The sequence below is a fragment of the Haliotis rubra genome, unplaced genomic scaffold (genome assembly GCF_003918875.1).
Source record: "Haliotis rubra isolate DU_JTF1 unplaced genomic scaffold, ASM391887v1 Scf709, whole genome shotgun sequence".
NCBI lineage: Eukaryota > Metazoa > Mollusca > Gastropoda > Lepetellida > Haliotidae > Haliotis > Haliotis rubra.
This window is the reverse complement of record NW_025767423.1, coordinates 502,824-517,344: the sequence shown is the minus strand read 5'-3', so window position 1 is coordinate 517,344 and position 14,521 is coordinate 502,824. Positions and strand designations below refer to the sequence as shown.

General features: G+C 41.4%; 1 protein-coding gene across 1 annotated transcript in view; it reads left to right on the top strand.

Moving 5' to 3' along the window:
- The window catches only part of LOC124259052 (ubiquitin-protein ligase E3B-like), a 48,100-nt gene extending 38,659 nt beyond the window's left edge, over positions 1–9,441 (top strand). The window contains 6 exon segments of the mRNA XM_046693129.1: positions 87–224; positions 316–440; positions 944–1,126; positions 2,043–2,154; positions 2,684–2,776; positions 3,726–9,441. Of these exon segments, the coding sequence (XP_046549085.1) occupies positions 87–224; positions 316–440; positions 944–1,126; positions 2,043–2,154; positions 2,684–2,776; positions 3,726–3,917 (843 nt within the window). The 3' untranslated portion in view covers positions 3,918–9,441.
- Positions 9,442–14,521: the final 5,080 nt, after the last annotated feature.

Below are 14,521 nucleotides of genomic sequence, written 5' to 3'. Positions count from 1 at the left end.
TTACTTCCTGGTTTGTTGGTGAGACTGGAGGATACAATATTATGTTGTACACTTTCTGTTGTGACATATTTGTTCTCTCTTCCCAGGGTATTGTTGTAGACATTCCGTTCGCCCCCTTCTTCCTGACGCAGCTCCTGGGGCGCCAACAGAGCTCCACCTACAGCTCCCTGGATGAGCTGCCCTCCCTTGACCCTGAGCTGGCAAAGAGCCTCACCTACATCAAGGTAAGACACACTCAGTACCTACATCATGAAACACAAAAGAAGTCAACAGATCTTTGCCACGATGTTGCGTGATTCTGTATATGTTTGGCAGCACTACGACGGAGACATGTGTGACCTTGAGCTGACCTTCTCCTGTGACGAGGATTGCATGGGGCGGCTGGAAACTCATGAGTTGGTTCCAGGAGGGAAGGCCATCTCCGTCACCAACGAGAACAAGTAAGTCAGAACCCTGTATATATTCCGACACAGACAAGTGCCTGTTGGTGGGAAATCAAATTTTCTTCAAATCAAGAGGTAGTGAACCGGTTTTCAATAATATTATTATATTGTGCTCTTATGTTTTGGTGTGAGATGCTGCAACAAAGTGTCTGCAAGCAATATGACCGAAAAATGTTTGCCTGAAAGTTGGGCTGCCACATGCAGGATGTAGCTGAAGGGCTGAGTGTGTGTAAGATGGTGAACCCTGACAACGTGGGACAGTGTGCAGGATGTCCCCGGTTGGCAGGTCCTGATTCAGTAGCTGGAACATTGCTGGGTGTTTTACAAGAAACAAACATTCTTGAGCTCACTCATGCACACAGCTGCCTGCCTGCTTCTCCCCCAGGGGTAGACTAGAGGCTGAATCCAACAGAAGGTGTGGGCCCAATTCCTAAACACTGATACAATGGGAGATTGTTGGAATGTTGCCAAAAGTATAATGTTGCACTCACTCACTCCAGGATCCGCTATGTACACCTGATGGCCCACTTCCGAATGTACCGCCAGATCAAGGAGCAGACGTTGGCCTTCATTAGAGGGTTCAAGGCCGTCGTCAACCCCGACTGGTTACAGATGTTCTCCGCGCCTGAACTCCAGAAACTCATCTCCGGGGACAACATGGAGGTCGATATCGAGGACCTCAGGTAGGCTGCCAGTTCAGAATTGAACAACATTGAGGTCACTGTACAGGAAGACTCACCACTTGACAAATAAGGATCATGAGAAAAAAATGGCAGGTCATCTAAACAAATTCAGTAGATATGAGACAATTACTATGGGCTTCTTGTATATAGACACAGAGTATTGCTCAGTATATTGTTGTACACTTCCTTTGGTCTCAGTTCGATGAATCTGAAAGCAGAGGACCCCTTGACTTTTATGCTTAAAAAGTCTGAACACTGATGTGAGAACCTGGAGGGAGATAGATAACTTTATCATTTTGTTCACTCATCAGTGAATGGGTACCTGGTAGGATATGGACAACTTTATCATTTTGTTCACTCATCAGTGATTGGGTACCTCGTAGGATATGGACAACTTTATCATTTTGTTCACTCATCAGTGAATGGGTACCTGGTAGGATATGGACAACTTTATCATTTTGTTCACTCATCAGTGATTGGGTACCTCGTAGGATATGGACAACTTTATCATTTTGTTCACTCATCAGTGAATGGGTACCTGGTAGGATATGGACAACTTTATCATTTTGTTCACTCATCAGTGAATGGGTACCTGGTAGGGTATGGACAACTTTATCATTTTGTTCACTCATCAGTGGATGGGTACCTCGTAGGATATGGACAACTTTATCATTTTGTTCACTCATCAGTGATTGGGTACCTGGTAGGATATGGACAACTTTATCATTTTGTTCACTCATCAGTGGATGGGTACCTCGTAGGATATGGATAACTTTATCATTTTGTCCACTTATCAGTGGATGCGTACCTCGTAGGACATGGATAACTTTATCATTTTGTTCACTCATCAGTGAATGGGTACCTGGTAGGATATGGACAACTTTATCATTTTCATCATAGCTGTTGTCTATTACAGGAGGCATACCCAGTACTATGGTGGTTACCATAACAACCACAAGGTGATCAACTGGCTGTGGGATATCCTGGAGAAAGATCTCACATTCCCAGAGAAGGGTCTCTTCCTCAAGGTCAGATAACTCCACCTGGAAGTCATGTATCTGTATAGTCTGTTTGCAGTGAAAACGTACCGATGAATTTCACTTTAAACAAAATTGTAAATCAAATAAGTGAAATTATGATTGCGAATCCTCATAATTTTACCTTGCCAATTGAACATTTAAATATCAGAATTGTATTCAACTGAGGATAAAAGTTGTTTAACAAAAGATCATAGATTCAAAACGCTATTGTTGGTTTGTATTACAAGGGGGTAAGCGCAGTAGTTGGAACAGTGAAACAACTGCATGTAGGGTACGTGATGAGCGTTAACTTAGACCAACCCCACTTGTTCCAGGTGTTTCATTTAATACAATCCAATAATATCCATTTGAAACTATGTCTTTCGTTAAAGACCTTTCATCCTAAGTTGAATAAAATTCTGAGATTTAAAAGTTTAATTCGCAAGGTAAAATTTTGAAGATTTGCAATCATAATTTCACTTATTAATGATGGTGATGATGATGATGGTGATGATGATGATGATGTTGTTTCCCCCAGTTTGTGACCAGCTGTTCCAAGCCCCCACTGCTGGGCTTTGCCAACCTTGAGCCACCCTTCTCCATCCGGTGTGTGGAGGTCAGCGATGACCAGGTCAGTGCGCTCTCGTGTGAACTAGCTAGTGTCAGGTAGTGTGTCTCTGACCAGGTCAGTGCTGTCTGGTGTGAACTAGCTAGTGTCAGGTAGTGTGTCTCTGACCAGGTCAGTGCTTTCTCGTGTGAACTAGCTAGTGTCAGGTAGTGTGTCTCTGACCAGGTCAGTGCTTTCTCGTGTGAACTAGCTAGTGTCAGGTAGTGTGTCTCTGACCAGGTCAGTGCTTTCTCGTGTGAACTAGCTAGTGTCAGGTAGTGTGTCTCTGACCAGGTCAGTGCTTTCTCGTGTGAACTAGCTAGTGTCAGGTAGTGTGTCTCTGACCAGGTCAGTGCTTTCTCGTGTGAACTAGCTAGTGTCAGGTAGTGTGTCTCTGACCAGGTCAGTGCTCTGACCAGGTCTCGTGAACTAGCTAGTGTCAGGTAGTGTGTCTCTGACCAGGTCAGTGCTTTCTCGTGTGAACTAGCTAGTGTCAGGTAGTGTGTCTATGACGTTTGTAGGGAGTGACTGATTAGATCGAGTGGTCAGACCTGTTTTTTTGCGTGTCGATGTACCCTAATGACAGTGGTCAATATCAATCAGTGGATTGTCTGGTCCAGATTCAGTTTACAGGCCAGCTCCCTACTTATAGTTTGTCATAAAGAAACAACAGATTACATCCTTAGTTAAAACTAACTGGTATTGCACCTATTTCAACTGCTTAAGATGACCTGTATTACCAGAAATCCTGAAATTATTGCTATGGTTGCCTGTGTGAAATTGATCCTATGATTAATCTGAGTTTTGTGATTCAGATTTGAAAGAAAAACTATTGATCTATTCCTGGTGTCTGAAGCGCTTCTACCACAGCAGACTAGATAGCGACCCATTTGTATTTGGACCATTTGATTAATAGATTTAACAAAATACCGGCTATAACTGCCAGCTATAACTGCATTCTTCACTACCCTAGGATACTGGCGACACTGTGGGAAGCGTCCTCAAGGGATTCTTCAACATCAAGAAGAAGGATGCCGGCGGCCGCCTCCCGACCTCCTCCACCTGCTTCAACCTCCTCAAACTCCCGAACTACTCCAAGAAGAGCATTCTCCTCGACAAGCTCCGCTACGCTATTCACTCACACTCTGGATTTGAAATATCATGATGTCATTGTTCCACATCTCTCTGCCTCCTCATCAGCTCACAGCACAGATGCTTTGAAGATGAAGCTGTGGTAGATGAAATTATTCATCCACGGATGTAAATCCACTTAGGTCACAAACTATAGAGGGTTGAGTTGGAAGCAGTACGGTACCGGCGTCATGTGGTTTCTATGCCACACTAAGCTACTTTGTGATATAACAGATATATTGTCTGGAGTGGAGTTCAACCCAATTCACTCACTCACTATCTTGGTTTACAAAATATGAACTCAAATCTGAACCAATTTTTCTGTTCATATTGACTGACTTAAATTTTGGACTGAAAGTGAAACTATAAATATCTTCAGCTATGCCTCCATGAAAGCACCATCTAGTCTGATCCATAATAGGATACAGAGTTGCTTCCCCTAGCTGTGTGAGGATCATGGTTCAAATCCAAAGCTATTTCTGCTTTGTTTTATCGCCAGGTACCAGAGTCAGTATTTACCCGGGTTGTTTGGAGTGTTACTTTCACATTAAGCCAACATTATTTATTAAATAGTCCCATTTGTTTCCAGCAGAATTAACACTCACTCATAATAGCTTGCCAACTGTAAAGGAGTGTTGTGTTAGCTGCCCATACCGTGGTACACTACCCACAGGAGGTCAATGATCTGGAGTTATATGTTTTTAATATGTACAAGTGTAGTTCAGCAGTTCTTTCTTACGAAAATCATATGATGTAGAGAGATGACTCTGCTCTAACAGAGGATGTCAGTACTAGAATACTGATAGAAGTAGGTCTGTCTGGAGGGCTGAAGGTTGGTGTGTCAGTACCTAGCTGCATCATACTGTCAGGTGTTAAAGACGATACCTGTTGTAACCTTGTATGATGCTCGGTATTAAGGGGATAACACAAGGACTGTCGGCCTGTAGTCAATCTGAGTGGGGCATCCATGTTAACTCTGCTTCATGTCTCAGTAGGTAAACGCTATGAAACTGACATTGGTAGGGACTATTGGAACCAGGCTCGAACACAGGACCACAATTGCGTGTCACTGTAAACATGTAGTAATCAATGTTAAGTCCTGTTTATATATGTAATACTCTTAGCACAATGGCGGTGGGGTAGCCTCGTGGTTAAAGCGTTCACTTGTCACACCGAAGACCTGGGGTTGACTCCCCACATGGGTACAATGTGTGAAGACCATTTGTGGTGTGATATTGCTGGAATGTTGCTAAAAGTGGTGTTAAACCATACTCACTCACTCTTAGCCCAATCTTAGGTTCTGTTTCACCTCAGAGCTTCACATATACATGTTTTCAGCTCAAATACTTCAGTCCAAAATATTCCCACGCATTCAGCTGGTATTATCTCTTGCACTAGGATTCTACCATACCTGACGCATACAGTACATGGCGGTTTCAGCCTGCAGATTTCAGAGTGTGTGGTTTACAGAGGTTGGATTCCACTTTGAGTGTGCACTGCACAGGTTTCTCAGATTGTTAATAGTTTTAGAGTTCAGTTATCAAGAACTGGTTCCAGATTGAAGGTACATCCATCCTTGTGTGCTCTTGACAGTAATGTTGCCGTGTGATGCACTAGTCCATGTCTAGTTTGTTCTGGTGACCAAGTTAAGATGTCCTGTAAACTTATTAACCTAACCTTCTGTAAACCCCCTCGTAAGTCTCACTGCAACACAGTTAGAGAAATTCTTCAGGAACGATATCATCCAGAAAATAGGGAAGTATCAGAAAATGTTTTCAGTTGTTTTGGAGCAGCAGACCCTTTTCACCAAAGTTCTTGATGTACAGACTACATGTGACTGTCGTCCATATTGCTGCCATGCTGTATATAGAGATGAAGTGTAAATATACAATGTGCTTACTCCGTGCGGGGGTAGAGTCTAGGCATAGCTTATAGCATGTAGTCCTCCTCCTTCGTAACGTGGGTCATGGGGACCATAGATCTTGTAGCGTGTGTATTTGATGCAATATGTGTTGAAAATACTCAGATTAATGTAGCTGTTGGGTTGATTCGACACAACCACAAGTCTACTGATTCTCATAGTAACTGACGTACTGACGCTTGGATTCAGTGCACAACCAATAATTATGTATGCATATGACTCACTTGAACACAGAGGTAGCCCAGGGCAATCCCTGCTATACAACCTATATAGACTAGTTGTTGTATAAGGCTGATATCGTTTTACATGGTATAACATGGGGTTTTACATGATATACCATGGGGGTTTTACATGATATAACATGGGGTTCCACATGGTATAAGATGGGGTTTTACATAGTATAAGATGGGGTTTTACATGGTATAAGATGGGGTTCCACATGGCATAAGATGGGGTTTTACATAGTGTAAGATGGGGTTTTACATGGTATAAGATGGTGTTCCACATGGTATAAGTTGGGGTTTTACATGGTAGAAGTTAGAGTTTTACATGGTATAACATGGCCTGCATTGCTTGCCTGTGTGTTGCCAGGTTTGTTATTTTTTTGTCCTTCCAACTGTCTGAAGGTGAGAAATGCTCACTATCATATGGATGGCATTGGTCGATGTACCATGAGAACCGACATTAACAAGGACTGGTTAGGGTAGGCAAGAGGTATAAGTGTGCCCCTATCATGCTGAAGTTCTGGGTTTTGTTCCTTCTGCTTGAAGCTTATCCTTGAACTTATGCTAGTATATTCCAGAATGATGATGCATTATTGCTAACAGTATGTTCATTCCACTGAGAAGGACTGTTGATTGTGTTACAGGGTTATGTTTAGCAGCTAGTCTCATAGAGCAGAGATATCTCAGGTCTTGTATTGTATTCCTTGATGACATTCCGTTCAACCGCAGCTTTCTACATAATCCATGGTGACGAGTTGACTTCATCCATGGTGGCGAGTTGACTTCGTCCATGGTGACGAGTTGACTTCGTCCATGGTGACGAGTTGACTTCATGCATGGTGACGAGTTCTGGTAGGTATTGCACTGTCAATATTTTGCCAAAATGTGGTGTATATATGCACATGGAGATTTGATGTGCAGTGGTTGTTAGGTTGGATATTGTAAATAAGTTCGCAGCTTATTATCCGTCATCTGTACTCATAGCAGCACGGGTTGCAGTGTCTCGGACATGAGGCCTCCTTTGATTTGATACACCTACTTCAATACAAGTCTGTCTAATCTTGACAACTGCCTTAGGGATATATATGATCTTTAAAGCCATAGCAAATCTTTTACACAGTTCAGTGATATCTTGTTGTCAATTTGTTGATGTGATTATTAGTTTCTAAAGATCCAATTGTTTTGAAATCAAATGTAGAAAGGTATCAAGTCGGAGAAGATGGCCCGATAGTGCTGTATTGTGTATACTTGTGATGAGCTGTTTGTTGTTGAGTCTCTGTGCCATGTATGAACGATTTCTTGTGCCAAACGTAGCAGTAGTTGAAAATATCAGTATATGCAGTGAAATGGGCATGTGAAACCTTGTTACCCTGGAAACCTGCCTTCCAAATCTGGAAATCGCTACTCGAGATCAATGACTAGTTCACTGATTACCACACAGGTTTAGGATTGTGATGACAAAAAGCTGATACTGGGGTTCAGTTTAGTGGCAGCAACAGTAGACAGTAGACAGTACTCACTGTCCAGAATCTTGTGTTGCCGGGTCTTGTACAGACCTGAATCATTCAGGGCACGCTTCCATCTGGGCTAACACGGTTTCACTGCGTACAGAGCCTTCACCAATGGGCAGATAACTCTGACCATGTCTTGTTGCAGGGGTTGATGGGAGTAGATATGGTGTTGTAATGATGGGTCCCCTTGTTCAGCTGCTATAGGTGTCTGGGTGGACATTAGTAGGTGGAAATATACATGATGAAACATTACTGGGATTGGAGGGTTTTTTTATCAGATTGTTTTAAGGTAGGGAAATAATGGTGATATTGTTGACCAGATTCTCCAGCAGTGTTGTATGCTGAAGGGGATGTACATTGTCTGGGAGTATGGTTCTTGTGCTGTGATGATCTGTGTTGTTTATTGCCATGGTGACAGTGTGCTGCCAGTTGGGGTAATTGTATGTAGTACAGGATGGCAGATAAAAAGTGAGATGAGGTTTCCATGGCATCTGTGCTTTTAGCTTTCACGACAAATGTCCACAAAATTCTACTGTATGATTAATAATGTTACACATCATGTCACTAACTTTGAGGCACAGTTATCTAGGGAATTGCAATTTGCTGTGCAGAGTTCCGTCCCCTTGGTGTTCCAGGAACCTGTGATCATTGGTTGAATCCTCAGCACCATGCCCTGTGTTAGTTTTGGCTTTCTTTCCACATCAAACCGCCAGCCACACCTTGATCTGACAGAATTACTGATCAAAGCGGCTTTAAACCAGCTCACTATCAAATATTCTGATGAACCCTGATCACCACAGGTTGTCTTTCATCAGCTGGGCTACAACAGTGGAGTCGAGAACTTGCCAAGCTAGTCCATCCCAGTCGTCTTCAGCAAGTGCTTTCTGTGTCATGTGAATGTTGATCTGGTGTGCGAGCAATGTGTGTCTGATGTGTGTGCGTGTGCGTGTGCATCGACGTTCAGGGCCAGGATCACAGAAAATTACCATAGACATTTTGGCAGCCATCTGTGCAACATGCATGTATAACAATGGCAATATTCCACTTCTCTGTATTTCATGGTATCACTTACAATTAGTTTTGTTTAAGTTCAGACAAATAAATGGACTGATATTTCAAGTTTTCTCAGAAGCCAATTGTACCACCTTGATGACCAGATGTGAGTATCTGTTACTACTTGTCTACTGTGGCAGTAGATTTGTTGCACTGTGTGGTGACCATGGTAACCACGACATCATTTTCTTACAAAGATTACTCAAGAAAGTCCACTGAGTCAACAAACATTGAACCAAGATTGATGTTGTGGAGGCTGAGAGCAGAACCTACTACTACTACTAAAAGCACTCCTGCAATCTCCTATAGGTGACGCTCTCCAATCTCCTATAGGTGACACTCTCCAGGGTTCCTGCTTTTGTTGTGCCAGCTGATGTCAGGTCATGCAGAAGTTGTTTGTGACACTTGTGTTTGAAGATATATTTACGTGTTGTGGGGAAAGGTATTATCATATTTGTCTCAATTTCTTATTCTTTGCCAATGATATGCACTTTTGTAACAGGTTTTTACAAAATGTTTAAACTTTCAAATTCAGATGAAGATAAAAAAACTCACTATTATTAGCAGTGCAGAATTCATGGTAAACTTAACATACCACTATGAATCAAGTAAGCGCTGCCCAATTCTTTCATGACGGAATAATTATAGTGAACTGTAGAATTAGGTGGTGCTTAACTTGCTTTGAGTTGACTAGAAACTGTTTTCATTCATAGTGATCATGCACTCATCCTGGTTATTCCACTGACTTGTGGATAGATCTTTTGTTGTGTACATACAAACTCTATGAGATGTTACGCCAGAAATGTATTTTAATATGAATGTCAATAAAAACAAACTAAAAAAGTGAAATATTTGGTTTTATTTATTGTAAAATCATTGTTTTTTGGTAAAAAATACATTGTTTCATAAACATTTGAAAAATTTATAACAGTCATTCCTTCAAAGCGAAACTTTTTGCAGTTGTATGGCACAATGTCAGCCTTGTGTCTGCATATTCAGTTAGATTATTGGTGGCTGACAAGGAAACCAATTACTGCGAGATAACTGCATGGAGTACAAACACTCTCAGTAATCTTCCAGCTGTAGGACTGCACCCTGAACACAATCAAATCTGGAGTGATTGACATCTTGTGTATTGTCTTACATAATTGGCATATGATGACAAACGCCAACCAGTCAGCGAACCCCACCATCCAACCAGTCAGCGAACCCCACCATCCAACCAGTCAGCGAACCCCACCATCCAATCCCATTAGTCCTCTCTAACAACAAGCTGCAGACAAAGTCGAAATTTTCACAGGGACACAAACAAACCTTTTTTTTTCTTTTTTAGTTTTACGCAGCACTCCGCAATATTCCAGCTATAAGGCAGCGATCTGTAAATAATCAAGTCTGGATCAGAGAGTCCAGTGATTAACAGCATGAGCATCGATCTTCACAATTGGGATACAATGACATGTCAACCAAGTCAGCAAGCCTGACAACCCAATCCCGCTAGTCGCCTCTTACAACAAGCACGGGTTACTGAAGATCAACATCAGCATTGGTATATGTCAATCACTCCCTCCACATTAAATCAGCATCCTCGTCACAGCATCCATACAGGCTTGGCAGCCCACTTGCATTGGTTCTGACAAAATAGCAACTGGCCAATCAGATCACTCGACTCTTTACTGTTTGATAACATGATATGCAAACTAAAGGAATGTGTAAATATGAGAATAATGCCCTCAGGAATATGTATATGGCAATAGGAAGACTACACACATCAAATATTTGTACTATTAACAGAGGGTTGACATTCAACTTCTTGAAAGGCATTTAGAAGTTGACGAACATGAATTCATGAAACGTTTTTATGGTTAACAACTTATTCTTTATACGACGTCTCCGAGCTAACTCTTGCTCCTTTAACAGGTGATTTTTATTCTTTATACGACGTGGGCTAATTGTTGCTCCGTCATCGCTCGAATGACCTGACGAAGGAGCAGGAACTAGCTGCGAAACATCGCATAAAGAATAAAAAAGTTGCTATGAAACAGTGTGTCCTGTATTTAGGATTGACACTGATTCCAGTTTCTCAGTAATGCTGCTTACACATGTAATATCTTTCTTGTTGAAAAAACAAGAAGCTGAAATAAATGTCAAACTAGTTTTCTAGTCAAATGTCACCTGTAAATGCAAACACTGGACGGTTTCAACAATACCAGTTTCACCACACAATAAAAAGGTATTTTATTTGGCAAAAGGAAACAATATTTGGTAACATAAGAATACAATCCTGTGTATCTAGTAGAGTAAAAACCTGGTAAAACCTGGAACAATTATACATGGTGTTTGAGTTGATAACGAGGGACGTACCATTTGATAATCAGGTAGAGCCTGGGATATATTTACAAAAATGAACTGTCACAGAAAATGCTTGAAAATTTACATTCGTCTGCACTGAATTACATTGTTTGGGATTGTTTTTTTAATAGATTTTTAGGCAAATAGTTTTCATTAAAGACTGACTGACTGAGTTTGGTTTTACGCCACTTTTAGCAATATTCCAGCAACATCATGGCAGGGAACACAAGAAATGTACCCATGTAGGAATTCGAACCCGGGTCTTCAGCGTGATGAGCCAACACTCTAACCACTTGGCTACCCCACTGCCCCTTCATTAAAGAAATATTATTTCAGGTACAGCTGCAAAATCAGAAATCTAGTCAAAACTAAATCTGAAACCCTTCCTTGGAAGTCAAATGGTTGGCCCCTTACAGCACAGCAGAATGAGTGGGTGTTTGTACGACATTCAATAGTTATCAAACGCGACATTCAGTAGTTATCAAACACGACATTCATTACAGTTACATCATGTAAATGTTCTCTTACAAACACAGTTTACAAAACAATATTGCTGAACATGTTAATCTGGACATTGCTTGTGTCTACATGTTTTATTCAAGGACAAGATGGAACACAAAAGGTGGACCCACAGGCCACTACATGGAATACGACCAATATATCACTGGGCTTCCTGTAACACACAGCTGGAGTAAAGAAACCATTACTGCCACTGAGACATGGAATTTGTTTTTTGAAAGTCTAACTCAAAACTCAGCAATATTCCAGCTACAAGGCGGCGATCTGTCAATAACTGATTTACAGTTGAGACAAAAAACTAGGGATGTCACTATACGATAAGTTTCATGAATCGATACGTATCACAATACCCATGTCACGATTCAATACGTATCATGATGCCTATTTGGGCGGCATTACTGTGTAAATTTGGTTACATTTTGAACATTAATATTTCATATTTAATAATTGTTCATGAAAAGATCAACATTTTTGATTCTCAGAGATTAAAAAGTTCTAATTTCCCATCTTTGTTTATAAATAACTATACGATACATAAACATATTTAAACGATACTTTCAAAGCTAAATATCAATATAGTTTTGAATGTATCATGGCATCCCTGACAAATATCCAACCGATCCTGTGGGTCGCCTTTTACGACTCAAACCGAGTTAAAAAAACTTACAACTAGAAGGTTGCGTTCAAATAACCACCAGACAAGATGGATGTAGGAAGGTCATGTGAAACATGGGCATACTCTATAACAAACTGGGTGTTAAGTTCTTTGAGTAGTACACATTAGCTGAGAAGTAAGCAGACGGGCACCCAATCATATTCACTGAGAAGGAGGCTGAAGAAAGAATTAAAAAATATAATGTTCACTTGACAAAATAATAAAGTTGTTACAGTTCAGTTATTGACACAGTTCACTGTTTGTTACGAGGGAGGAGTGCAGAGAAAGGGACAGCCAGATGTTCGAGAAGCACGTTCACAGACAAAGTTATTCATTCATTAACCTGTGCTGTGCCGTCTCCATCCGTTCTCGAACACCTGGCTCTCCCTTTCTCTGCACTCCTCCCTCATAACAAATAGTGAACTGTGTCAATATTTTAATGATAGATTGTTAAACAACTTTTATTTTTAGGACAAAAATTCTGCAAAATTCTCACAGAGTGGGTATGATGTTTTGATTATGATCAGCGTTTCATTGAGTAGTTTATGTTTATTAGTTTTCGAGTTAGATTGCAATTCATCGGTCCGCTTTTGAGCCAAACAGACTATACATGTGATCACATTTCAGATTTGATCTTGCATAAACAGTTTTCCGTAATAGATCACCAATGATTAAGTTCTTCAAATGCTTGTCTGTAACAGGACTGGCGATTCTGAACATGTGCAGTGATATGACGTCCGCGGAACTCTTGGTTCAACTGTGTAACTATTACTGACAATACCACAGGGACACACTAACATATGGTCAGTCCGAGATATATCTTGCCTTGAACAACATGTTTTCACTACTGTCTGTGAGCAAGTGAGTGAGAGAGCTGCAACATTACGGCATGTAGCCTCCGGTATGGTCCTCACATGCTAGCTTGGCGTCTCACAGACTCCTGTGCTCAGACAAATTTGTAGAGCAGGGCCCCATGACCTTGATAACCAGGCACTGATAGAATGAACAGCTTCCCTAAATGTTCGAGCCATGGCTCTGGACTCAAGCACAAACTTGTCTGTATGATAAAGAATGTGTTTGAGCGGGAAAAACAGAGAAGTACACTGTATTTACAACAAATAAGCTCAATTCTTAATAACAATAAGTTTTACTTATATTGTTCTCCATCAGACACTTTGCAAAGATCACCAATTTCTCACAAGCATCTTCCGTTATTACTGTGTGCTTATGCTACATCAAAGAAATGGAAGAAATCATTTTCACACCATTTGTAGGTTTTGTACAAAGAAGTTGTGTCAAACAATCCTTGAAAGCAAAGAAAGATGGACAAAATTCAACAAGACATGAAAAGAGGGTAACCCTGCAGTCAGTCCAGGTTGTGTGGTCAAGAAATGACTAAGTCTGGCGATACACCAACCTGACAGTCCAGGTTGAGAGGTCAAGAATTGACTTAGTCTGGCGATTCACCAACCTGACAGTCCAGGTTGTGTGGTCAAGAATTGACAGATTGTGACAGTTCTAAATAAGAATGAAGATTACACAAAGTTCAATATTCTAAGTATCACATCTTCTGCTCCAGTTTCTGGCGACTAAAGACAATGCACAAAGTATTTTTTTGTATTGTATTGACAGACAGTGACATCACGTGTACAATGTACCAGCTTCTGTTACAGCGACACAGAAAGACTCCTACCCATGATGCCATGCAGGGAAACTGAAGGACGTGTATGTCCTGGATCTGGGACTGGACATCAACTGTAGAGGAGGGAGGAACGTGCCACCAGCGATGGCGGCGGCACGGGATGGACACAGAGATGTGGGGGAGCTCCTCCTGAGTAGAGGAGCTGATGATCCTATCCTTGAACGTGGTGGACATGAACACAAGGAACAGCAACAGGATCACAAGGGCTGGAAGTGGTAAAAGATATGGAACATGATCAACTATTGGATCTCCATGTGGTGCCCGATGAAGTCGGTGTGGTGTTGGTGCCGACAGTGAAGGTGTTGTTACCGACACTGATGTAGTGTTCGGTGAAGTGATCCTATCCTTGAACGTGCTGGACATGAACACAAGGAACAGCAACAGGATCACAAGGGCCGCAAGTGGTAAAAGATATGGAACATGATCAACTATTGGATCTCCATGTGGTGCCCGGTGAAGTCGGTGTGGTGTTGGTGCCGACAGTGAAGGTGTTGTTACCAACACTGATGTAGTGCCCAGGTTGTGTGGTCAAGAATTGACTAAGTCTGGCGATACCACCCACATTACACCAACCTGACATACAGACGGAATACCATTGATCAAGTCATCGAGGGTTTCTCTCTGACCAGTATCTGACAATATATGAACTTCCCCAACGATTGTTGAAGAAGAAATTGATTGTTTGGGGACAATGGTAAGGTGAG